This window comes from Capricornis sumatraensis, chromosome 1 (assembly GCF_032405125.1).
Source record: "Capricornis sumatraensis isolate serow.1 chromosome 1, serow.2, whole genome shotgun sequence".
Taxonomy (NCBI): domain Eukaryota; kingdom Metazoa; phylum Chordata; class Mammalia; order Artiodactyla; family Bovidae; genus Capricornis; species Capricornis sumatraensis.
The window spans coordinates 125150345-125177275 of NC_091069.1; the positions used below are offsets into that span (position 1 = coordinate 125150345).

Below are 26931 nucleotides of genomic sequence, written 5' to 3' on the forward strand. Positions count from 1 at the left end.
GAGAGTAGGACTGTGAAGAAGGCTGAGTGCCAAAGAATTGATGCTTTTGAACTGTGGTGTTGGAGAAGACTCCTGAGAGTCCTTTGGACTACAAGGAGATCCAACCAGTCCATTCTAATGGAGATCAGTCCTGGGTGTTCTTTGGAAGGAATGATGCTAAAGCTGAAACTCCAGTACTTTGGCCACCTCATGTGAAGAGCTGACTCTTTGGAAAAGACTCTGATGCTGGGAGGGATTGGGGGCAGAAGAAGGGGACGACAGAGGATGAGATGGCTGGCTGTGATCACTGACTCAATGGATGTGAGTTTGAGTGAACTCCGGGAGATGATGATGGACAGGGAGGCCTGGCGTGCTGCAGTTCATGGGGTCGCTAAGAGTCGGACATGACTGAGCAACTGAACTGACTGACTGATTGAACTCCTGCTTTGATAGGCAGTTTCTTTACTGCTGTGCCACCAGGGATTCCTGATACTAAAGCTATAAATATTTTTTTGTTTTGTTTCAAAATGAACTGTCATCATATAACATATATAAATAACAGCAACATTTACTTAAAGAAATATTAAAGTTTAGTTGCCCTACAAATTACATTTTAATTACCTCATTTCCTCTACATTTAATCTTGGAAATAAAATAAATAGTATAATATTCATATCTTTTGCGTTCATATGTTTTAGATTGTAGGAGTAAGAGGCAAAGTATTTCATTTATATGAATAAAATAAATTCAATTAGAATAAATTATCTCAAATTTAGTTGAAATTTTGCTATAAGTATTCTAGAATAGATGAAATATATCTTCACACTGACAAATAGTTTGGAATATTAGTTTTATAAAATGAAAAAAAGATTTTTGAAAGTGGTTTGAAATTCTCAGAAGGTTGATGTAAGAGAAATCAAAAAGACATATGTTTAAACTAAATTTATTATTTATTACTTTTAAGGTGTTTGGAATTTAAATGCACAAAAGGGAAAAAATATTCAGCTTCACTTTCAAGAATTTGACCTGGAAAATATTGCAGATGTAGTTGAAATCAGAGATGGTGAAGGAGATGATTCCTTGTTCTTAGGTAAGTCTCCAGTTTATTGTGAAATTTGTATGACTCACTCAAGACAGAGTAATGGAGAGGGAAAATGAAAGTGAAAGTGGTTCATTCGTGTCCGACTCTTTGCCACCCCATGGACTGTAGCCTGCTAGGCTCCTCTGTTCATGGAATTCTCCAGGCAAGAATACTGGAGCGGCAGCTTCTCCCTTCTCCAGAGGATCTTCCCAACCCAGAGATTGAACCCAGGTCTCCCGTATTGCAGGCGGCTTCTTTGCCAGCTGAGCTACTAGGGAAGCCCATGGAGAGAGAATTCCTCAATACGTATAGTCACCTTTTTACAAAGAGCAAAGTGAAAACACAAGAGTAAAATAACACATCAAATTGTATGTGGCATTTCCAATATGGGGAGTGTTCAGAACGATGACAGAAAAATATTCTTGAGACTTCTTGGAATATCAAGATTCATAGTTTTGAGTCAGCAGGTCCTAGTGATACTAACTTACTATAATAAGCATTATACTTTAGAGACTAAAAGCCAAGAACATCCATTATGCAGTTTTCTATTCTATCCATTTTGTATACATTGTATGTCCAAAGATAACTATTATAATACATTTTATTTCATTTCAAACTGAAGGATCAATTATGTTTATTATGCAAAATTTTGAAGTGATATTTACTTTGTGTTTCACTATTACTTTCATTGTGTCTCTAGTACTAGCTTCTTCTATATAAATACCTGAGAATGAGTCAAAAATTGATCAAATTGATTCTTCCCAATCATTTATTGATCACTAATTTTTAATAGACATGGAGGAAAACTGTACTATTTGAGAAGTTATTATACCCAGATCATAAATATCTTTTAATATAATAAAGTTCTATGAAATAGAATGGCTAATAGCTATTAAACAACTACCAACTTTTAAGAAAGAAGTGTCTCTTGATAAGTCATGCAAAACAGCACACTTTTTAGAAGTGTTTTATCTAACTGTGCTTTGTGCGTGTGCTCAGTTATGTCTGACTCTCAAAAGCCTCCTAGGACAGGAGAGCCACACACAAAACAAATAAGAATGAAAGTCTCGGTGGACAACAGTGCCTTGTACCAACAAGAACTGAGGAACTTCAAGTTTGACTTTCAATACAGTTATAAATGCATCTTGAGTAGTTTTTCCATTTTCACTTTATATGGTCATTATAATAAAAATTTCTGTTCTTGTGATCTAAGAATAATCAGTTTTTATCATTTCACCTCTTAGTGTTTCCATCAATCATTGAAAAGTAAATAAGAATTCCAAAAGGATCTCATAATCATTGTTTTCAAATTTATCAGCAAGAAGCTCTTTTGATATAGAATCACTTTCAAGTATTCCAACATATAAAATATTTAACACAATGAATGTATTTTTAAATTAACTGAAGCCAGTACTTTTTAACAGGGCTACCTTTGTGGCTCAGCTGGTAAATAATCTTCCTGCAATGTGGGAGTCCTGGGTTTGATCCCTGGGTTGGGAAGATCCCCTGGAGAAGGGAAAGGTTACCAAGAGGATTTTATTGTTTATGAAGCCCTGTAGCCCTAGGGATTAGAGGGGGAAAAATTGAATACCATCATTTAGGTCTACATTATCTGTCTCTCTAATATATCTTTCAGATAAGGTTAGTGATTCAATTTATAAAAAAAAAAAATCAAATGAATTTAAACAAAAATTTATTAAAGGCAATTGAGTTATTAAGATAAAAATTCAGACTAAATTTATTGAGACAAAAATTGTAAAAAATTATTTATAATCTCCATTATTTTATAAAGGTCTTTAAAAGCAGGCAAATAATTTTCTGGGGTAGCATGAGCTTTGAATAGTACTGGTGCTAAGTTAGACAATATTATGAGTAATTTCATCATTAAAATTCTAGAGCTGCAGAAACCTTAAGTAATACTGGAAAAGATCAACAAAGAAGTTGGCTTTCTTAGAAGCAGTGTCTAGAATATAAGAGAATGTACACATTTACCTACGTGTGGGTGCTTCTTGAGCAAGCCACCCTGCATGTTGCATATGTCTGGGGGACAGAATTCAGAAAAAGGGTACATTTCCTTCTAGAGACAAATTATTATCTCACTAATTATCCCATTTTCTTTGGGAGCAGCTGTGTACACAGGCCCTGGTCCAGTAAAGGATGTGTTCTCAACCACGAACCGAATGACTGTGCTTTTTATCACTGATGATATGTTGGTAAAACGGGGATTTAAAGCAAATTTCACTACTGGCTATGGCTTGGGGATTCCAGGTAAGTAGGTGTGGGATTACATGCTGCCTTATAAGTTTTGGAGCCAAACAGTAGAAACAGCCAGAATTTAATTTCAGTGTTTGCATTCTAGGTCATTCGTTCATTTTTCCTCATCTTAAAGGAGAATTTCTTCCTTCCTTTATACCTGATTAACCACTAGCTGACTTTGCTTAAAGCAGGAATCCACAGGGGTTTTCAGCAGACCTATTCGCACTTCTCTGCTATGTAAAGAGTTATGCATCTTGTATCTGAAGAGGGCCATTTTAAACTGTAAAGGGGGGCTTCTTGGCGCTGTGAGGAAGGAAGATTGTCCATAACATTCCTTTTGCCAAGAACGTTTTCAGAGAACAGCAGGGAAACAAGCAAATGAGCTGTTTGAATGCCAACAACATCCAATTAAAAAATTAACATTAACTTCTGGAGACAGTGTAAAAAGGCACAGCCATGAAGGCAGAAGGAATTTGATACTAATATTTGCTGGAATGCACAACCTTTTTGGTGGCTCAGATGGTAGAGTCTGCCCTCAATGCAGGAGAACCAGGTTGGATCACTGGGTCAGGAAGGTCCCCTGGAAAAGGGAACAGCAACCCACTCCAGTATTCTTGCCTGGAGAATCCCATGGACAGAGGAGCCTGGCAGGCTACAGTCCATGGGATTTCCTAGAGTCAGACAGGACTGAGCAGCAAACACTTTCACTTCACACTTTTCACAACCTTTTTACCCTATATTTTTTATTACACCCATGACATAATCAGCAGGAAAAACAAAATCGTGACCTGCCTGCTCATCATGGAGTGATGTAGATATAGCTGTAGATACAGATACAGATATTTTCATTCATATAGGTGAGATTTAACTCTGCATTCAGTGGTCTAAAGAGAATTGTTATGTCTTGCTGCTCCCCCTGAACTATGATTTTTTAAAATACCTCTGCCCCACCACTTAGTGGTTCTCTAGGTGGAACTATGTCAGGAAGACAGAATACACATGGCTTCCTACATCTACATTTCCCTTCCATAGGAAATTGTGGTCAGTATGTCTTTAATTAGAATGCTGAGAAAAGAGGTAGGATTGTAGTATTGATCATTGTCTGGCCTATTCTCTAATACTAGAATCATCTGTACAAATATCTGTTCCTCTACTCACAACCTAGACCTCATCCCAGAAAGTTGTGTGCTTTGAACATTACTGCAAATGTGAAAAATGACCTGTAGCTTATCTATCCTCTGGACCTGAATATAAGTCATAACAATTGTTACTGTCTAAGCTACTCAGATGGGAATAAGTGGTAGCTTAGAAAATGATGCTATTCTTCTGGAATTTGTGATTGGTATTAGATACACCTACTTAGGATTTATAAGCAACATTGACATGAATCAACCAAAAAATCAACCAGTGAAGTAATTAAACTAAACATCAATTACAGAGGTGAACAAACAAAAACATTAAGGCCTGTGAAAGAGTATACAGCACCAAAGAAAAGGAATAAAGACTTCAGAACAACTGAAAATTAGAATTTATCTTAAAAAAGAGTACATGAAAAATGAGAAACATATAGAAAGTAATATGATTTACAATTATTTTAATATACAAAGAAAATTATTTATTTTAAATTACATTTATAATTATCTTTCAAAATAGCAAAAAAGAAAATATATTGATATGAAAATATAAATAGAACTCATGCTGCTGCTGCTGCTCCTAAGTTACTTCAGTCATGTCACACTCTGTGCGACCCCATAGACAGCACCCCACCAGGTTCCCCCATCCCTGGGATTCTCTAGTCAAGAATACTGGAGTGGGTTGCCATTTCCTTCTCCAACACATGAAAATGGAAAGTCAAAGTCAAACAGATGTCATATGTTTGTGTAAATATAATGTGTAAGATATATATAGAGAGTGATGTAGATAGATATCAGTTCAGTTCAGTTCAGTCACTCAGTCGTGTCTTTTCCAATGAGTCAAATCTTTGCATGAGGTGGCCAAAGTACTGGAGTTTCAGCTTTAGCATCATTCCTTCCAAAGAAATCCCAGGGTTGATCTCCCTCAGAATGGACTGGCTGGATTTCCTTGCAGTCCAAGGGACTCTCAAGAGTCTTTTCCAACACCACAGTTCACAAGCATCAATTCTTCGGCGCTCAGCCTTCTTCACAGTCCAACTCTCACATCCATACATGACCACTGGAAAAACCATAGCCTTGAGTAGACGCACCTTAGTCGGCAAAGTAATGTCTCTGCTTTTGAATATACTATCTAGGTTGGTCATAACTTTTCTTCCAAGGAGTAAGCGTCTTTTAATTTCATGGCTGCAATCACCATCTGCAGTGATTTTGGAGCCCCAAAAAATAAAGTCTGACACTGTTTCCACTGTTTCCTCATCTATTTCCCATGAAGTGATGGGACCAAAAGCCATGATCTTAGTCTTCTGAATGTTGAGCATTAAGCCAACTTTTTCACTCTCCTCTTTCACTTTCATCAAGAGGCTTTTTAGCTCCTCTTCACTTTCGGCCATAAGAGTGGTGTCATCTGCATATCTGAGGTTATTGATATTTCTCCTGGCAATCTTAATTCCAGCTTGTGCTTCTTCCAGTCCAGCGTTTCTCATGATGTACTCTGCATAGAAGTTAAATAAGCAGGGTGACAATATATAGCCTTGACATACTCCTTTTCCTATTTGGAACCAGTCTGTTGTTCCATGTCCAGTTCTAACAGTTGTTTCCTGACCTGCATACAGATTTCTCAAGAGGCAGGCCAGGTGGTCTGGTATTCCCATCTCTTTCAGAATTTTCCACAGTTTATTGTGATCCACACAGTCAAAGGCTTTGGCATAGTCAATAAAGCAGAAATAGATGTTTTTCTGGAACTCTCTTGCTTTTTCCATGATCCAGCAGATGTTGGCAATTTGATCTCTGGTTCCTCTGCCTTTTCTAAAACCAGCTTGAACATCAGGGAGTTCACAGTTCACGTATTGCTGAAGCCTGGTTTGGAGAATTTTGAGCATTACTTTACTAGCATGTGAGATGAGTACAATTGTGTGGTAGTTTGAGCATTTTGGCATTGCCTTCTTTGGAATTGGAATGAAAGCTGACCTTTTCCAGTCCTGTGGCCACTGCTGAGTTTTCCAAATTTGCTGGGATATTGAGTGAAGCACTTTCACAGCATCATCTTTCAGGATTTGAAACAGCTCAAATGGAATTCCATCACCTCCACTAGCTTTGTTTGTAGTGATGCTTTCTAAGGCCCACTTGACTTCACTTTCCAAGATGTCTGGCTCTAGATTAGTGATGCACCATTGTGATTATCTGGGTCATGAAGATCTTTTTTTGTACAGTTCTGTGTATTCTTGCCACCTCTTCTTAATATCTTCTGCTTCAGTTAGGTCCATATCATTTCTGTCCTTTATCGAGCCCATCTTTGCATGAAAAGGTCCATACCATTTCTGTCCTTTATCAATCCCATCTCTGCATGAAATGTTCCCTTGGTATCTCTAATTTTCTTGAAGCGATCTCTAGTCTTTCCCATTCTGTTCTTTTCCTCTATTTCTTTGCATTGATCACTGAAGAAGGCTTTCTTATCTCTTCTTGCTGTTCTTTGGAACTCTGCATTCAGATGCTTATATCTTTCCTTTTCTCCTTGGCTTTTCACCTCTCTTTTTTCCACAGCTATTTATAAGGTCTCCCCAGACAGCCACTTTGCTTTTTTGCATTTCTTTTCCATGGGGATGGTCTTGATCCCTGTCTCCTGTACAATGTCATGAACCTCATTCCATAGTTCATCAGGTGCTCTATCTATCAGATCTAGGTCCTTAAATCTATTTCTCACTTCCACTGTATAGTCATAAGGCATTTGATTTAGGTCATACCTGAATGGTCTAGTGGTTTTCCCTACTTTCTTCAATTTAAGTCTGAGTTTGGCAATAAGGAGTTCATGATCTGAGCCACAGTCAGCTCCGGGTCTTGTTTTTGTTGACTATATAGAGCTACTCCATCTTTGACTGCAAGGAATATAATCAGTCTGATTTCGATGTTGACCATCTGGTGATGTCCATGTGTAGAGTCTTCTCTTGTGTTGTTGGAAGAGGGTGTTTGCTATGATCAGTGCTTTTTCTTAGCAAAACTCTATTAGTCTTTGCCCTGCTTCATTCTGCATTCCAAGGCCAAATTTGCCTGTTACTCCAGGTGTTTCTTGACTTGCTACTTTTGCATTCCAGTCCCCTATAATGAAAAGGACATCTTTTTGGAGTGTTAGTTCTAAAAGATCATGTATACTATCATGTAAGAATTGAATCGCCAGTCTATGTCTGACGCAGGATACTGCATGCTTGGGGCTGGTGCATGGGGATGACCCACAGAGATGTTATGGGGAGGGAAGTGGGAGGGGGGTTCATGTTTGGGAACACATGTAAGAATTAAAGATTTTAAAATTAAAAATAAAATAAAATTTAAAAAAAATAAAAGATCTTGTAGGTCTTCATAAAACCATTCAACTTCAGTTTCTTCAGTGTTACTGTTTGGGACATAGACTTTGATAACTGTGATATTGAATGGTTTGCCTTGGAGACGAACAGAGATCATTCTGTCGTCTTTGAGACTGCATCCAAGTACTGCATTTTGGACTCTTTTGTTGACCATGATGGCTACTCCATTTGTTCTGAGTGATTCCTGCCCACAATAGTAGATATAATGGTCATCTGAGTTAAATTCACACATTCCAGTCCATTTTAGTTCGCTGATTCCTAGAATGTCGACGTTCCCTCTTGCCATCTCTTGTTTGACCACTTCCAATTTGCCTTGATCCATGGACCTGACATTCCAGGTTCCTATCCAATATTGCTCTTTCCAGCATCGGATCTTGCTTCTATCACCAGTCACATCCACAACTGGATATTGTTTTTGCTTTGGCTCCATCCCTTCATTCTTTCTGGAGTTATTTCTCCACTGATCTCCAGTAGCATTTTGGGCAGCTAATGACCTGGGGAGTTCCTCTTTTGGTATCCTATCATTTTGCCTTTTTATACTGTTCATGGGGTTCTCAAGGCAAGGATAGTGAAGTGGCTTGCCATTCCCTTCTCCAGTGGACCACCCTCTGTCAGACCTCTCCACCATGACCCGGCCATCTCTTTGCCCCACAGGCATGGCTTGGTTTCGTTGAGTTAGACAAGCCTGTGGTCCTAGTGTGATTAGAATGACTAGTTTTCTGTGAGTATGGTTTCAGTGTGTCTGCCCTCTGATGCCCTCTTGCAACACCTACCATCTTACTTGGGTTTCTCTTACCTTGGACAAGGGGTATCTCCTTACCGCCGCCGTTCCTGACCTTCATCGTGGGATAGCTCCAATGTATACAAAATCAGAAACTAACTTAGGAGATAATTAAATCACTGCTTTGGAAAGTAGTAATCAAGGCAATTTTGAGACCACCTGTTTTGGACTAAGTCACTTTTCTATCTCTATAGCCTATTCTCTTCCTTGGGGAGAGGAATTTCTTGTTGAAACACTACCACAACCAAATTATTATTTCTGACTCCATCAGAGGTTTTTGGTAATCATGTGAACTGCACAGATTTTTGGTCAATCCTATACCTATGCAAAAACTCTGACAGCAAAATCCCACATTATCACAAAAATGCTGCACAAAAAGCATGATCAAGAGTCAAAAATGATAGGTAAAGAGATGGAAATATATGGAAGTCTCTGATGTGCATACAGGAAAAACACCAACCCACAAAAGGAAAGTAATAGTAATTCCCAAAGGAAGAGAGCCAATTAAAACTAACACTAAAAGTTATAATAGGAAAAAAACAATATAATTTCTAGATCTGATTAAAGTGTCTGAAAAATCATGAAATATGATTGCTTACTGTAAAAATTTATAAGTAGGAATCAGTGTCAGAACATTTCATATTTAAAAATTTAAAGGAAAGTTTTCATAAAATTTTAAAGGAAAATAAGCAGAATCAGTTTTTAAAGATGTTAAAAACCAGTTCAGCTCTACATTTTAGTCATTTCATGATGAATATTTTAAAACAGTGGCATGATATTTCTAAATTTTCGAGGAGAAACTTCTGCAATAAAGAAAATGTGTGACATCAGTGTCATTGTATTTGAATGAAATACAATTATGTGCTTGGTTCTCTATTTTAAAATAGAGCAAGAAAATACCTAATAGTTACTCTATTGGAGAGGTGGGCTTCCCAACTTTTTTCCAAAGATGTCATGGAAGGAACTTTTGAGGAGTACTGTAAATGGCACCCCACTCCAGTATTCTTGCCTGGAAAATCCCATGGAGGGAGGAGCCTGGTAAGCTACAGTCCATGGGGTCACAAAGAGTCGGGCACAACTGAGCGACTTCACTTTCACTTTATATGCTTTTTAAATTTATTCTAATTATTTTATTTGTTATTACAATAAAATTCATTTTTCAATGTTTATTTCCAGTGAGCATAAAACACAAAATAAACCAAAAACTTGTAGCATATTATATTAACTGCAAATTGAGTTATTAGCTGTTTAATATTGTCCCATATCTATTCACCAACTTAAAATGAACTTCAGTTTTTTCTACTTTCTTTTTTTATTGAAGCATAGTTGATTTACAACATTGTGTTATTTTCACATATATAGTACACTGATTCATTTATATGTTACATATATTATGTATATTCCTTTTCAGATTCTTTTCTCTTATAGATTATTATAAAATATTGAGCACAGTCTCCTATTCTGTATAGTAGGTGCTTGTTGATTTTCTATTTCATATATAGTAGTGTTCACGTTAATCCTAACTTCCTAATTTATCCCTGTCTCTACCCCATTTTCCCCTTTGATAACAGTAAGTTTAATTTCTATGTCTGTGAGTCTCTTTCTGTTTTGTAAATAAGTTCATTTGTATTCTTTTTAATTTTTTTTTAAGTTTTTGTTAGAGTATAGTTGATTTACAGTGTTGGGTCAGTTACATAGAAAATAATAAAGACACTACCAGAAAATAATAGAGCTCATCAATGAATTTGTCAAAGTTCCAAGGTACACAATTGATACATAGAAATCTTTTGCATTCTTATAAATTAACAATAAAAGATCAGAAAGAGAAATTATGGAACCAATCCCATATACCATCTTACCATTGCACCAAAAAGGATAAAATATGTATCATTATTTTAGAGTCCATGTATAAATAATGTCATATGATACTAGTCTTTCTCTGTCTGACTGAAAATTACTATATTTTTAAAGAAATGAAGATGAATTGTAAAACCAATTGAACTAATGAGATTAAGAAAAACCAATAGCTGTAACCAATAAGGGAGTGAATGTATCCAAAAAAGTAATTATTGACCATCTCAGTTCAGTTCAGTTCAGTCGCTCAGTCATGTCCGACTCTTTGCAACCCCATGAATTGCAGCACACCGGGCCTCCCTGTCCATCACCAGCTCCCGGAGTTCACTCAGACTCACGTCCATCAGGTCAGTGATGCCATCCAGCCATCTCATCCTCTGTCATCCCCTTCTCCTCCTGCCCTCTACCATCTGTAAAAATCAAAATATCTTGAAACAAAATTTTAGAGAAATAGTAGGTCTTTAAGCCATATTTCAAATTGTAAAAGAAAAGGGAGGAAAGAATTATAAAGGGAATACGTTGGGGAAAGGAAGGCAGCAACACCTCTTTCATCAAAAATATTACAGTTGCTAGCTTTATTCAAGTCTTCTAATAAAGTAAATACATTAGGACTTTGAAAAATATTACAAGCAATTTCTTCAAGATAAAAGCCAAAAGAACATAATCTATGGCTTACAACACAAAATAGATAGGAGATTTATGGCCTAGGTATTGTTTTTATTTGTTTGCCCTTTCAAAAGGCTTCCGTTACTATGATAATGTTATTTAGGCAATAAATCATTTAGAGAAAATTTCCTGGATTGAAGTTAAAATGGAGTCTTCCATAACCATCACTCTGTGTTGAATATGTTGAGAATGTGGTCTCACATTCCTCTTGGCGAGGGACCGTATACTGCTAGTGACTAGAAAATGGAGTGATTGAGTCATTATCAACAAAATCTTCTCCCAGAGGGATTTTTTTACACCAAAAGGCTGAAAAGCAATTACAGACACAGTGAATTGGCAGTGGCAGATAATCACACTGGTAATGGAAGGAGAGATTAGGCACACACATCTTTACATTGGTTTCCTGCTTTGCTGGTCATTTTAGGGAAAAAAGGAGCAAATATCATAACTATGCAGCATGAATGTGCTTCATTTATCTTCTAAGATATTTTAGGTCCACCTTCCAAAGCACTTAAGTGACATGTAAAACTATTGTACAACATATTTTTGTATCTCCTTTCTTTATCTTAGTTTTTACATTTTATTTACATTAAACTAGAGTATAAGAAATAGGATTTATTAAGATCACTCTCCTCTGAATGTCCCCTCATTGCTCTTTTCTGAATCTCAGAGTCTTACTTTGGAACTCAATAGTGCTTATCTGGCAACTATGGAAGTGGCAGCTGATTACATTTAGGGGTTCAGCACCCTCCCCAGATCATGTGGCATGTGCCTTAGAGATCAGTTCAGTTCCATTTAAAACCAGGCATATGTTGACTAAATGAGGCAGGGCTATTGGAGACTTCATAAAAAGGAGATGGGGAAATTTAGTTCTTAGCAATATTTCTTTTTGTCTCTCTCACTATGGGCATAAAATGATCAGAAATAAGACTCCAGAGGACACAGAGAGTTAAACTTTTGGATTAAATTCTTGAAGTCGAATTGTTACATGCTGCAAAGAATCAGAATCCAGTTCATGTGCATAAAGATAAATTTTGAAACAATTAATTTAAATTTCTCAGAATTTGTCATTTATTTTCAGTTCAGCAGCAATAGATTATTTTTTTTCCCATTCAGCATTTTTTTTTAATCCAACCAACTCATCTTATGAAGATGGGATAATTTTTCTATGTTCATCTGATATAACACTAACAGCTTTGGCTAGAGCAGAAAAATGAACTACAATTTTCAGATATTTGCACATGCTTTCATTCATGTTTTTATTCAGTTATTTATATTTGAATTAAATATAGCCTGGCTATACCAGTAAAAGAGTAAAATTATTAATAAATTATCAATGATTAAATTATCAGCATTTAAAACTCATTTTTACCTAATGACTTAAAAAATCTATGAAAACAAATGGGATAATTTAACAATAACTAGTGGTGACTAACATTCTATAAGTATATTAAGTTATTTGATTATGGATATAAAATTAGGCTGTCAGCTTTTAAAATAAATATATATTAAAATATAGATTTAAAGTAGATTTAAATTCAACACATGTATGCCTAGTTTTAAGTATTTCTGCTTTCTAAACTCAATACTGGAAAGATTAAAATATAAAGTCAGTTAAAACATTGAAGCTTGCCTGTAGAATAAGTAGCTGTCTTTGCCCATTTATTGTCTCACTAATCTGGTTTAGAAATATGTGTTTGTGAAATAAATTGATAATTGCATTTACAAGAACCTTCCTAATAGTATTATATTTGATATATGTAACCTACGCTCAGTGGATAAACATTTGTAGAAGCAGCTATTCCAATCACGCCTTTCTTAAAGTATTTTTTATTAAAGTAACTTAAATTTGGGTTGAAAAAATATAGGCTTTATCAAATTTTAAAATAACAGATACAAATACCTCCAATTATTGCTGTGAGATACCTGGAGGAAAGCATTAGGTATGATTTCTTGCATTATCTGGAGAAGAAAGTAGCACAACCAGCACATAGAAGTATCAATGAAAGGATGACATCTAAGTATTAAAAAGTGGTACTACTTTTACTGTTAAGGATAAAATTTATTCTGCATTCAATGTATTCATATTGGCACAGTTGCTGCTGCTGCTGCTGCTTAGTCACTTCAGTCGTGCGACCCCAGAGACAGCAGCCCACCAGGCTCTCCTGTCCCTGGGATTCTCCAGGCAAGAACACTGCAGTGGGTTGCCATTTCCTTCTACAATGCATGAAAGTGAAAAGTGAAAGTGAAGTCACTCAGTCGTGTCTAACTCCTAGCGATCCCATGGACTGCAGCCTACCAGACTCCTCTGTCCATGGGATTTGCCAGGCAAGAGTACTGGAGTGGGTTGCTATTGCCTTCTCCAATTGGCACAGTAAATACATTCAATTTAAAAAAAAATGATTCTCATGATATACCTAAGATATAAGCAGTATTTATCCCACTTTATCAAAGAAATTGAGTTTCTAAAAGATTAATTTATTTGTCCAAGGTCAAAAATAAATAAAAAGAAAATGTTTAAATTGAAGGTCAAATCAGTCACATGATTCCAGAGCTTATGTTTTAACCTGCACCCAATTTCAAACAATTAAATTTTATCTTCATAATTCATAGATTTGATTTTTATTTTTCAAGTCAATAGTTATCATCAGCCAATCAACTGTCTACTTTTTTAATATATTTTTTGAAATCATACTTTTAGTGATTTCTTCGTATTGTGTTTATTATTAATGTGCATGCTGATTTTTGAGTCATACCCACTTACCTAATACAAATTAATTCACTTAACATTTAACAAATATCTACTGATTTCTTACTTTGTTCCAGTCATTTTGTGAAGTCCTAGGCATATAAAAATAAAGAAACAAGGCATATAGATATTACAGCTAGTAAATTACAGATTCAGTTTAATGAATGGACTGAATGAGAGCATTCATAGAAAAAGTTTTACTTTTACCCATCTTTGTTGTTGCTCAGTTTTGTCCAATCCTTTGTGATGCCTTGGAGCAGCACACCAGGCTTTCTTGTCCTTGTCTATCTCCCAGAGTTTTTTCAAACTCATATCCATTGAGTCAGTGATACCTTCCAACCATCTCATCCTCTGTCGTCCCCTTCTCCTCCTGCCTTCAATCTTTCCAAGCACTGGGGTCTTTTCCAATGACTTAGCTCTTCACATCAGGTGTCCAAAGTATTGGAGCTTCAGGATCAGTCCTTCCGATGAATATTCAGGGTTGATTTCCTTTAGGATTGACTGGTTTGATCTCCTTGCTGTGTCCAAGAGACTCTCAAGAGTCTTCTCCAGTACCTCAGTTTGAAAGCATCAGTTTTGCATTCAGCCTTCTTAATGGTCCAGCCTTTCATCTGTACATGACTACTGGAAAAATTATAGCTCTGACTATACAGACATTTGCTGGCAAAATAATGTCTCTGCTTTTTAATACACTGTCTAGGTTTGTCATAGCTTTTCTTCCAAGGAGCAAATGTCTTTTAATTTCATGGCTGCAGTCACTATTTGGAGCCCAAGAAAAGCTTCTTAATACCCAACTGCTATTTCCTTTCTCAGAAAATCCAGATTCCACATGGCCCCAATGGAGATTCTAATATCAGGATGTAGCTACTCCTCCCAAGCCACAATCAGAAAACAACTCTAGGGTAGCAAACCCTTCTTTTCCAGTGAGATGAGGGCTCCCCCAGAGCAAAACTCCATAGAATAAACAAACATTTCCAGGAAACATAGTTCTCACTCCCTTTAAACAATGACTACTTCAAGTACATATTTTTTGCACAACTCAAATTCTAGAAGCAAGCACTGTATGTATTCCAATCCTCTCTTGTACAGCCTCTTCATTGTCCTTCTGTGTTTTCACGTCCAAGCACATTCCCAATAACTCCAGCCCTGCTTTCCCTATTTTCCTTTCAAATTATTGCTATTGCAGTTTCCATTTCTTTAGATGACTTTTTCCCACCTGACCGTGCTTTAATTAAACTATTTCCAGCTTGGTTCAACTTTGATTCCACCAAAAGACAGCTTCCACATTTCTATGTAAGAAAGCTTTGGAGGTATCATTTAGATGGTAAAATCAAGATATCTCTCTATGCTTGTGAACATTCCAGTGGTTGTTACTTGTATACTCACATTCATTGGGTTGGAAGAATTTATAAGATTCACAGAGACGGTGTGGGATGGTATGTCCAAAATCTCTCACACATCGCTTGGAACTGCCCTGCCCTCTGCTGCAAAGGAGATGCTTAAGGTTTTGTTCATATTCGAATTGAACCATGTCTCTAGCTTTATTTGGAGCAATTGTTTCGTCATATTCAATATCAAAGTCAGCTTAACCAAGGACTGTGGCAAAGAATGGATGTTTAAAGGGACAGAAATGGGATGGGTACTCCAGAATGGTCTATTTGTCATTTCATTATCCTATACAATACATATTTTTTCCCTCCATAGAACCCTGCAAGGAAGACAATTTTCAGTGTAAGAATGGGGAATGTATTCCACTGGTGAATCTCTGTGATGGTTTTCCACACTGTAAGGATGGCTCAGATGAAGCACCCTGTGGTATGTTTTATTTTTAGGAAAAACTTTGATCATCTTAATTTCTACATTTGGATTCTACAAATACAAAAGGAAGATTATGACTATTTTTATTAGGACATATCTTGGTACTTATGGGTTATGATTTCCTGGTGATTTTACTGCCTCTGCCATCATTTTGGTTATAAGAAATGCTAACATGCAAACTTGTTTCTGTTTAAAGTTGACTACATTTAATACCTTTAAGTCTGTGTGCGTTAAGTTGCTTCAGTCGTGTATGAATCTGTGCTACCCTGTGGACTACAGCCTGCCAGGATCCTGTGTCCATGTGATTTCTGAGGCGAGAATACTGGAGTGGGTTACCATTTGCTTATCCAGGTGATCTTCCTGACCCGGGGATCGAACTCAAACCTCTTAGGTCTCCTGCTTTGGCAGGTAGGCTCTTTACCACTAGCACCACCTGGGAGGCACAGCTTTAGGTCTGCTGCTGCTGCTAAGTCGCTTCAGTCACGTCCGACTCTGTGCGACCCCATAGAAGGCAGCCCACCAGGCTCCCCCGCCCCTGGGATTCTCCAGGCAAGAACACTGCAGTGGGTTGCCATTTCATTCTCCAATGCATGAAAGTGAAAAGGGAAAAGTGAAGTCGCCCAGTCGTGTCCAACTCTTAGCGACCCCATGGACCGCAGCTCACCAGGCTCCTCCGTCCGTGGGATTTTCCAGGCAAGAGTACTGGAGAGGGGTGCCATTGCCTTCTCCAAGCTTTAGGTCTAGGACAATGCATTTTCAGGTAAAAAGCATAAAACACCTCAGAAAGACAACAGCGCATGCCAGCCACTCTAGCCACCACTCTTATTCCTGTACTTTGTACATTGCCTATACACAGAGGTCCCCTCATGCTCGTTTATAACTGACTTTCTTAGACTTGTCCTTGCATTCTTGATTCTTCAGTATCAAATTCTCCTCCTGCCTTGAGTCTCCTGCCCATCCCCTCTCCAGCTCTCTGTCGGGAATAATGACTACTTTTACTCTGTCCTACTTTTATTTCAAAAAAAATATTAGTAAAAGCTATTTATGATGTGCATGTACTATAATGCGGTGTTGTAAAATGATGTAACATAATTGGAATTAACTCTGTTTCGGTGAAAACTGAGGCTTGGAGGAGTTAAGTAGTTGCTAAAGATCACACCTCTAGTAAGGCTTAGGGCTACGTTTTCAACCCAAGTCTGTCTAAATCCACAGGCAATGTCTTTATTCTTTTTATCATCAGAAAAAAAATGGTAAACGTAACAAACACAGAATTATTGTGTGGCATTTGCGGGTAAAACTACGATGGGTGAAATTTTATCTGTTTGATAAACTAACTCTCTTAGCCCAGTCTCCCACCTAGCCTCTAATGACCTTAACGCTCTGTCCAAAATGGTTGTAAATTGAAGCGGGAATGACAGAAACCAAACAGCAGAAAAATAAGGTAAAAGAAAATACCTTCTGGAGAGAGAAGTAAGAAAAATAATGTTTAAAGTTGTTCTTGAATTTGTTTCCTTCTTTTGGTAACTATGCTTATAAGATAAGCTCTTCAGATAGCTTTATTTTCTGTTTATGTGCTGTACTGATAGGCAATGAACTTACATATCTCTGCCAGTTCTATCTTTATAATCACATGAAAAAGCAAAATTCATACTACCAAACATCGTTTTCAACTTAAGACTTACAGCATGTTCTTAAATCATACACTATCAATCTCTAAATGTTAAGAACATTACATGTTTAGCTTAAGAGTCCAGCATTTGCTTATTGGCTTGGGTCACAGTGACCCTGTGAATGATCTCATCTTTTTAGTGCGTCTCTTCAATGGCACGACAGACCGCAGTGGTTTGGTGCAGTTCAGGATCCAAAGCGTATGGCATGTAGCCTGTGCTGAGAACTGGACAACCCAGATCTCAGATGATGTGTGTCAGCTGCTGGGACTAGGGTAAGTAATTCCACTCAGCTCTCAAATTATTCTCAAGCTATTTTATGGGTTTCAAGTTGGGTTTATTAAGAAATTTAAAATTTGTGGAAGTTGTGAATTTAGAAAATACATGTGCTCAAAAGGAAGAAAACGTAAATCTTGTTTAAACCCATTCTCAAAAAGACAACCACAGTTAATAATCTTTCAAGAAATATTACATAAATATGAGTATACAGAAATAGTATATTATAAAATCATGCAAAATACCATATTATAAGCTGTTTTGTAACCTATTTACACACGAACATTTCTCATGTCATTAAATACCGTCTATAAATTGTCTTCTTTAAGAAAAGGAAATATTCCATTTTATGCTCTATTATAATGTATATAATTAATCACATGAGTAATGGAGAGAACATGCTTTTGCTGTGTCTTCCTGATCCATTCATGACAATTCTTTTGGAAAATTTGAGGAAGTATTATTGTCACGAGAAAGAAAATGTGCAGGATTGCAAGACTTAATTCAAGTAATAATTCCATATTAATGACTCTCAAAAAATTACTATCAGTTCAGTTAAGCCACTCAGTCGTGTCCGACTCTTTGCGACCCCATAGACTGCAGCAAACCAGGCTTCCCTGTCCTTCACCATCACCTAGAGTTTGCTCAAACTCATGGCCATTGAGTCAGTGGGGTGTTGGTTATGGGGCATAATGTTTTTTAATGAAAAATCGACAAAACTCTGAAATGGATAGTTGTATATCCTCACTTCAAGTAAAGCACTGGATAAGTGGCACTGACTCGAGATTCCTACTTTAACATTGCTTTTAGTTAAATAGTGAGTCCATGCAGGTGAGGCCCTAGGAAGTTATTTGCTTCCACTCAGTTCAGTTCCCTTGACCAGTCATGTCTGACTCTTTGTGACCCCATGGACTGCAGCACGCCAGGCCTCCCAGTCCATCACCAACTCCCGGAGTTATCCAAACTTGTGTCCATTGAGTCAGTCATGTCATCCAACCATCTCATCCTCTGTCGTACCCTTCTCCTCCTGCCTTCAATCTTTCCCAGCATCAGGATCTTTTTCAGTGACTCAGTTCTTTGCATCAGGTGGCCGAAGTATTGGAGTTTCAGCTTCAGCATCAGTCCTTCCCATGAATATTCAGGACTGATTTCCTTTATGATGGACTAGTTGGATCTCCTTGTAGTCCAAGGGACTCTCAACAGTCTTCTCCAACACCACAGTTCAGAAGCATCAATTCTTCGGTGCTCAGCTTTCTTTATAGTCCAACACTCACATCCATGCATAATTATTGGAAAAACCATAGCTTTGACTAGACGGACCTTTGTTGGCAAAGTAATGTCTCTGCTTTTTAATATGCTATCTAGGTTGGTCATAATTTTTCTTCCAAGTAGGAAGTGTCTTTTAATTTCATGGCTGCAATCACCATCTGCAGTGATTTGGGAGCCCAGAAAAATAAAGTCTCTCACTATTTCCATTATTTCCTCATCTATTTCCCATGAAGTGATGGGACTGGATGCCATAATCTTAGTTTTCTGAATGCTGAGTGTTAAGCCAACTTTTTCACTCTCCTCTTCCACTTTCATCAAGAGTCTCTTTAGTTCTTTGCTTTCTGCCATGAGGGTGGTGTCATCTGCATATCTGAGGTTATTGATATTTCTCCCGGCAATCTTGATTCCAGCTTGTGCTTCATCCAGCCCAGCATTTCTCATGATGTACTCTGCATAAGTTAAATAGGCAGGGTGACAATAAACAGCCTTGACATACTCCTTTTCTTATTTGGAACAAGTCTGTTGTCCCATATCCAGTTCTAACTGTTGCTTTTTGACTTGCATACAGATTTCTCAGGAACCAAGTGAGGTGATCTGGTATTCCCATCTCTTTAAGGATTTTCCACAGTTGCTTCCACTACTTAATTTGATAGTCATGCTGAGGAGCTGTTTTATAGACTCAGGAACTTAGTACAGTTTAGGCTAAGGAGATTGGCTCCTTGACCTTGTGACCACAGTTGATGGACCTAAATGCCCTGGATGATTGGGCTTTGACTGTACAGGAGCTTGAGTTACAGTTTACTAAGTATCACTATATGATTGTCAGCACAGTTGTTCTTTCCCCTGTGGTGTGTGAACCTTAGCTAAACTGTCTCCTCAAAGAGACAATGTTGGCATTAAGGTGAAGCCTTTAGAAAGATCAAAGATATCAAGATCTTCTTTGGCAAAAATATTTTTAATGCATTTGAATAAAATATGTTGAGTGATAGCATAAAGCTGACTCCAGTTGTATGCAAGAGCATATTGGAAAGGGAACATTTATCTTCATTATTTTTTCTAACAGTTGCTAATAGAAACACATTATTTTGATTATTCACAGTTTAGAAGTTTATGCATTGGGAATGATAATGTGTCTTGTCTTTGGATAAGTAAGACATAATTTTTACTTAAAATGCTTATGTGGTGGAGACAGACACAGAAATAGAGAATTATAATATATTGTGATAAATACAACGTCTTGTAGGAGAACCTCTACTCAATTTGGGCATGTCAGGGAAAGCTTTCTAGAAAGTGGCCTGAGCTGTATAGATGACGGCCAATTCCACATGACCATATACTATCTATTTACAAGTTTTTACCTCCAGCCAGGTTTTACTCTCTAGTTCACTGACCTCATTTCTAATGGATCACAGTCACAATCACAGAGAGGGACAGAGACTAGATTTTTTTTTTTTTTTTAGTGTGTGTAAAGCAGGTAGTACACCCCACTGCCTTCAATACAATGTTTTTCATGAGGTCAGGCACTCAGCTCTCTTTAGAAATGAGTCAGGTAATCTCTGCAAAGACTTTAATCTTTGGACCAGCACTTATTAACTAGTCTCCCTAGTGCTCTAGTAATTGAAAGAAAGTTACAGCCTTAATGAGAATTTGTGTAGGTTGGTGCATGCTAATGGAAGAAAACTTAGTGAGTTTAAAATGATGTGTTTGGTATAGAGGAAAGTAATTTAAGAGTCAATTTATTAAAAGGGCACTGTAGCCTATCAAGATTATTTACACAGTTAGGGTACAAAATGCAATTCCCCACAGATTCTAGTAAATTATATGAGGCAGATTTCATCAGCTTTCCTATTTTTAATGAAATATTTTCATTCCCCACCATAGATAGCTGCCTAAGTAAAAAGAATTTTGAATAACATTTTCATGTCTCTAATCAAAGTATGAAAGAAAACATTTTAGACTGATGCAAGAATAAATGTTAAAGAAATATTGAGCAGTGAGTTTTAGAATATTTCCTAGGAAACCACACTACCCTGTTATTAACCCAATAAATGAACGATGCAGTTGATGTGCTCTGCTAAGGCATTAAAATCAAGAAGTCATCAGGTCTGTAAAGCTCTACAAAATTTAGGGAATGCTAACACTTTAAAAATAGAATTAGCTATATGTATCCCCATGAGGAACTGATGTTAATTTTTAAATCCCATAGTAGTCTTGTGCTAGATACCTTCAGTTCAAATATCCAAAACATCTAATTGAACCTCTCATTCTGAAACCCATAATTAGAAATAGAACTACTTCAATGTTCTCCCATTTCAGAGGTGTTTTGAAAATGTTGGGAGGTGAGTGGTAAATATTTTTTTAAATTAATGTTTCACATACATAGAGCATAATAATTTAATTTCCTGTGTAAGCACTAGAACAAATTCGTATTCATAATTTAGCACTAAAAATAGGTTCATAGAAAATCGAAAGTAGAATCTGTGTTTCCTATTAGTTTAAGAAATTGGTAGACAAACAATGCTCCTGTTCTTGTACATATTTTCTGTCACTATCCCCAAATTTTCAACTATAAAAGCAAAGCCTTAACACAAAAAAAACCCAATAAAGATTAGAATAGGAATTAGTAGAAAAAGTATAACTGCTACATAAAATTTAAATAATTTTTTTATTTGCTAACTTTATACAAAAAATAATAATATTTTCTGTTATTTTAAAATTTTAATTTATGAGTTCAACATGCAATACAATTTTAATTTTATTCTTAACTATGTTTCTTGGGTGGAATGGTTGAGGCAGTGGGCTAGTTGGGTAGGAAGGGCTGTGGGCAAAATGGTGAAAGAAAATTTTGTTTATTTGGTTTAACTGACCAAGCTAAAAAGCTAATCATTTGCCTGAATTGCAATTTGTACCTCTGATATTTTTTTTTCCTGTTTTAGAATGAGAAATAGATTAATTAAACATAAGCAAAGAGAAAATAATAGCAAACTATAATAATTTATAACTTCCTAAGATTAATCTGTAAAAGGCATATCATCTCACAAAGATGTGGCAAACGCAGTGGTAGATAATTATATCTGCTATGGGCAAGGGCATGAAAACAAGTATACCACTGAAATGTAATCCAAGAGCTGGATCAACAGTTCCCAAACCTGATGATACATTAAATTCACCCAATCATGTTCCCAGACATTCAAATTCAGGGTGGTCTAGGTCAGCGGTTCCCAGTGTTTCACTTTAAAATCAAATTAGTAACTGAATCACTTTACAGCAGAAATTAACAGAATTTTATAAATCAACTATACTTCCATAAAGTAAATTTTAAGAAAGACAAATATATGATATCATTTATATGTGAAAATTAAAAAGATGATACAACATGATCATATTTACCAAACAGAAACAGATTCACAAACTTTGAAAAGCGACTTATGGTTACCAAAGGGGAAAGGTTGAGGAGGGGGATAAAGTAGGAGTTTGGATTAACATATACACACTACTATATGTAAAACAGATAATCAACAAGGACATACTGTATAGCACAGGGAACTCTACTCAATATTCTATAATAACCTACATGGCAAAAGAATCTGAAAGAGAATGAGTATATGTATAAAACTGAATCACTTTGCTGTATACCTGAAACTAACACAGCATTGCAAATCAACTAATATATCTCAATATAAAATAAAAATTAAAATAAACAGTAAGATAAAAAAAGAATTAGCAGCATCTGTAACAATCACCTGGGATGCATGTATACAAATTTACATTCTGGAGCCCCACCTCAGACCCACTCATCTGAAAGTCTAGAACAGAGACCAACAATTTGCATTTGAATAAGCCCTTAAGGTGATTCTGATGCTCTGTATAGTTTGAGAATCTCTATCAAAGTGTAGTTGTCCTTAACCTTCTTCTATGTGTCATGGACATTTTTGGCAGTCTGGTGGAACTTACCAACCTCTTCTTAGGTGCATATTTTTAAGTTGCAAAAGAGTAAAATACACATAATTTTGAAGGAAATTCATTTCATTGAAAAAGCTATCAAACTGTTAAAAATATAGTATGGTATTATATATTTCTTTTTTAAGAGAGTAAATAAGATATGTTGGCGATTCTAATGATTGCTGTGCTATCATAAGTGATATTTTTAGAAGAATGCACTAAGATCTGAAGATATGTATAATTTGTCTTAGTGACAAAATTATTGGTGCTGCTAATAATATTGTGGTTAGTCACCTACATTTGTAGCAGAAATAAAGACTGCTTTCAATTACAAGTTAGTAAAAATAAAAATATCATTACTTCTCCTCCAACTATAAACTGGCTACATGTTACCATGAATTGCTAGGGGCTCCATAGAACTCAGGCTGGAATTTTGGCTAGAGTAAGAGCCAGAGGTCTTGGTTCTTTCAAAAACACTGGATGATTCTCCTGCCACAGGAAAGTAGAACTGTCATATCAAAAGAACCCAAGAAACCTTGTATATTTGTTTCAGTAGAAAACATAGAAATTATACAAAACATCTCTGAAGTTTGGCAGTTTGATTTCATCTGGTATTAAAAACAAAGTTCAGTTCAGTTCAGTCGCTCAGTCATGTCCGACTCTTTGCGACCCCATGAATCGCGGCACTCCAGGCCTCCCTGTCCATCAAACTAATTAAACATTTTTTCTCCTACTAAGAACATGTGTGCTAAGTTGTGTCTGACTCTTTGTGACCCTTGTGGACTGTAGTCTGCCAGGCTCCTCTGTCCATGGAATTCTCCAGGCAAATATTCTGTTGTGGGCTGCTGTGTCCTCCTCCAGGGCATCTTCCCGACACAGTGATCAAACCCTCCTCTCTAACTTCTCATGCATTGACAGGTGTGTTCTTTACCACTAGCACCACCTCGGCAGCCCAACATGAATTCTTAGCTTCCCTATGTGCAGGTCAACTCTGGCTTAATCCAGGGGATTCCTCAGCTTTTCATTCTGACACTAGCCTCTTTTAACTTCTCTAGAAAACTTTTTCGCTCAGTAAATCAAAACAAAATTAGAGTTTAAAAAGACCACTATAAGTAGGATATCATTAAAATGGTATTTTTTTCTTTAGAAAAAAGAAAAAAAATCAAGGCTAAGATTTCAACAAACACAGGTTGGTATTATTGCTTGCTTGGGAAAAATTCATTCCTGATGTATGCTAGTAAGTATTTCAAAGAATATTATTGGAAAATAAAGGATTCTTTTATAAGAAATCACTTATTTTTATTAATTCAATTTAGGGAGCAAACTCTTTGTTGCCTTTAACTTTTATTTTGACTTAAACATGAATGGGTATTTTGCAACCCAGGGAAATTTATGGGGCAAGGAAATTGCTAAGAATATAATTATACACATAAAGAGATAGAATTTCTTCTGGTCAATTGTGAATCATCTACCAATAAATTTTCTGCAACTTAGTTGTCTAGTCTGCAAAAGCCTGTTGTAGAGTTGGAGGTTTTTCACTTGGTTTTTGTTGCTGTTTCTGCTTTTTTAATCAAAGGCTTTTTTTCTTCACTTAAAATTGTTACATAAAAATAACAAATATTATAGTTTTCCCCAAACCAAAATACCTTTCACCATTCCCTTAAATCCTGATGTTGCGGAGAGGGAGGGAGGTGTCTATATTCTAAAATAGAAACAGATAAGAGCAGGAGAAAACGATCATTCCCTGAACGAGTAACAGAAGTTGTCTTGCTCATTCTGATGTTGTTGTTTAGTCAGCTGTAAGTCATGTCCAACTCTCTTGCGACGCCATGGACTATAGCCCACCAAAGCGTCTCTGTCCATGAGATTTCTCAGACAAAAATACTGACCTGGGTTGCCATTTCCTTCTCCAGGGATCTTCTCTACCCAGGGATGGAACCTGCATTTTCTGCATTGGCAGGGTTCTTTACCACTTAGCCACCAGGGAAGCTTCTTGTTCATTTAGCCTCCTTCCTAAAAATTATTTCCAACTGATCAGACAGTAAACAACATGCTATATTTTTTGAGGTCGAGGACAATTTTGGATTAAATTGATGAAATCAAATGGGATAATATACTCTTTTCTCCTTTCCTTTAATTGCACCTTCCTCTTTCTCTTACTTACTTTCTTCCTTTTTTTTTTTTTGCTTTCATCCTCACTTCCTTATTCCCCTCAACTTTTCATCTTTATTTCCTTCCATTCTCTCTTCTTTTCTTTACAGTCTTATATTTTCAAAATAAACTGTATTGATTTATAACAGAGTATATGTGGTAAACTTAATACACTAGAAAAGTAAATAAGGTCTAAGAAAGAAGGAACCAAATCGATACAATATACAGGGTCAGCACAATTACTAATACATGTGTTTTAGATTTCCTGGAAATCCATGCCAAAAAGAAAACATTAAAAACCACATAACTTTAATTATGAGATAAGCTGAATAATACCAGTTCCATAGGAGGAGAAGGTGATGGCACCCCATTCCAGTACTCTTGCCTGGCAAATCCCATGGGTGGAAGAGCCTGGTAGGCTGCAGTCCATGGGGTCACGAAGAGTCGGACACAACTGAGCAACTTCACTTTCACTCTTCACTTTCATGCATTGGAGAATGAAATGGCAACCCACTGCAGTGTTCTTGCCTGGAGAATCCCAGGGACGGGGGAGTCTGGTGGACTGCCATCTATGGGGTCGCACAGAGTCAGACACAACTGAAGTGACTTAGCAGCAGCAGCAGTTCCATAGGAAAACAGATTTCTACTGAACCCTCAATTCTAAAGGAAATTTTGCATGTATGACCTTAAAATATAGTAAGGCATTAAAAAGCATGCACTAGTGTCAGACTTTATTTTGGGGGGCTCCAAAATCACTGAAGATGGTGACTGCAGCCATGAAATTAAAAGATGCTTACTCCTTGGAAGAAAAGTTATGACCAACCTAGACAGCATATTAAAAAGCAGAGACATTATTTTGCCAACAAAGGTCCATCTAGTCGAGGCTATGGTTTTTCCTGTGGTCATGTTTGGATGTGAGAGTTGGACTGTGAAGAAGGCTGAGTGCCAAAGAATTGATGCTTTTGAGCTGTGGTGTTGGAGAAGACTCTTGAGAGTCCCTTGGACTGCAAGGAGATCCAACCAGTCCATTCTGAAGGAGATCAACCCTGGGATTTCTTTGGAAGGAATGATGCTAAAGCTGAAACTCCAGTACTTTGGCCACCTCATGCGAAGAGTTGACTCATTGGAAAAGACTCTGATGCTGGGAGGATTGGGGACAGGAGGACAAGGGGACGACAGAAGATGAGATGGCTGGATGGCATCACGGACTCGATGGACGTGAGTCTGAGTGAACTCCGGGAGTTGGTGATGGACAGGGAGGCCTGGCGTGCTGTGATTCATGGCGTCCCAAAGAGTCGGACATGACTGAGCGACTGAACTGAACTGAAGAAAATTTTATAGTAAACATGGAAGTGTATATCGTATACCTCTTGCTGCTGCTAAGTCGCTTCAGTCGTGTCCAACACTGTGCGACCCCATAGACAGCAGCCCACCAGGCTCCCCCATCCCTGGGATTCTCCAGGCAAGAATACTTGAGCGGATTGACATTTTCTTCTCCAATGCATGAAAGTGAAAAGTGAAAGTGAAGTTGCTCAGTCAACTCTTAGCGACCCCATAGACTGCAGCCCACCAGGCTCCTCCATCCATGGGATCTTCCAGGCAAGAGTACTGGAGTGGGGTGCCATTGCCATCTCCAGTATACCTCTTATTCAAAGATAAATAAACTGCAGGGACTGAGAAAACAATGTTACAACTGAATCAAGAATATACTACAAGGGATAAATATCATTTTATCCAAGGTGCTGTCCACAGAGATCCCATCTCCCACGCTCGAAGTATCACTTTTCTCAGCCATGTTTTTGGTTTTTAGTAGGAGGTACAAGGAGTTTGTCTCCTTGAAAATACCATTAATATGGTAGAGAGTGGCTACCAGACTGACCCTATCAATTTCTCTCTGGTTCTTAATACAGTAGCTTGTACAAAGGGGTAAATTGATCAGGGAAAGAAAATTTT

At 37.1% G+C, this 26931-nt stretch overlaps 1 protein-coding gene across 2 annotated transcripts in view; it reads left to right on the plus strand.

The window, feature by feature from the left end:
• The window catches only part of TMPRSS15 (transmembrane serine protease 15), a 157259-nt gene that overhangs the window by 92020 nt on the left and 38308 nt on the right, over positions 1-26931 (plus strand). For both annotated transcript variants that reach the window (XM_068982063.1, XM_068982073.1), the window contains 4 exons: positions 944-1069; positions 3188-3328; positions 15560-15670; positions 17483-17615. In XM_068982063.1, the coding sequence (XP_068838164.1) occupies positions 944-1069; positions 3188-3328; positions 15560-15670; positions 17483-17615 (511 nt within the window). The remainder of the gene's footprint in view (positions 1-943; positions 1070-3187; positions 3329-15559; positions 15671-17482; positions 17616-26931) is intronic.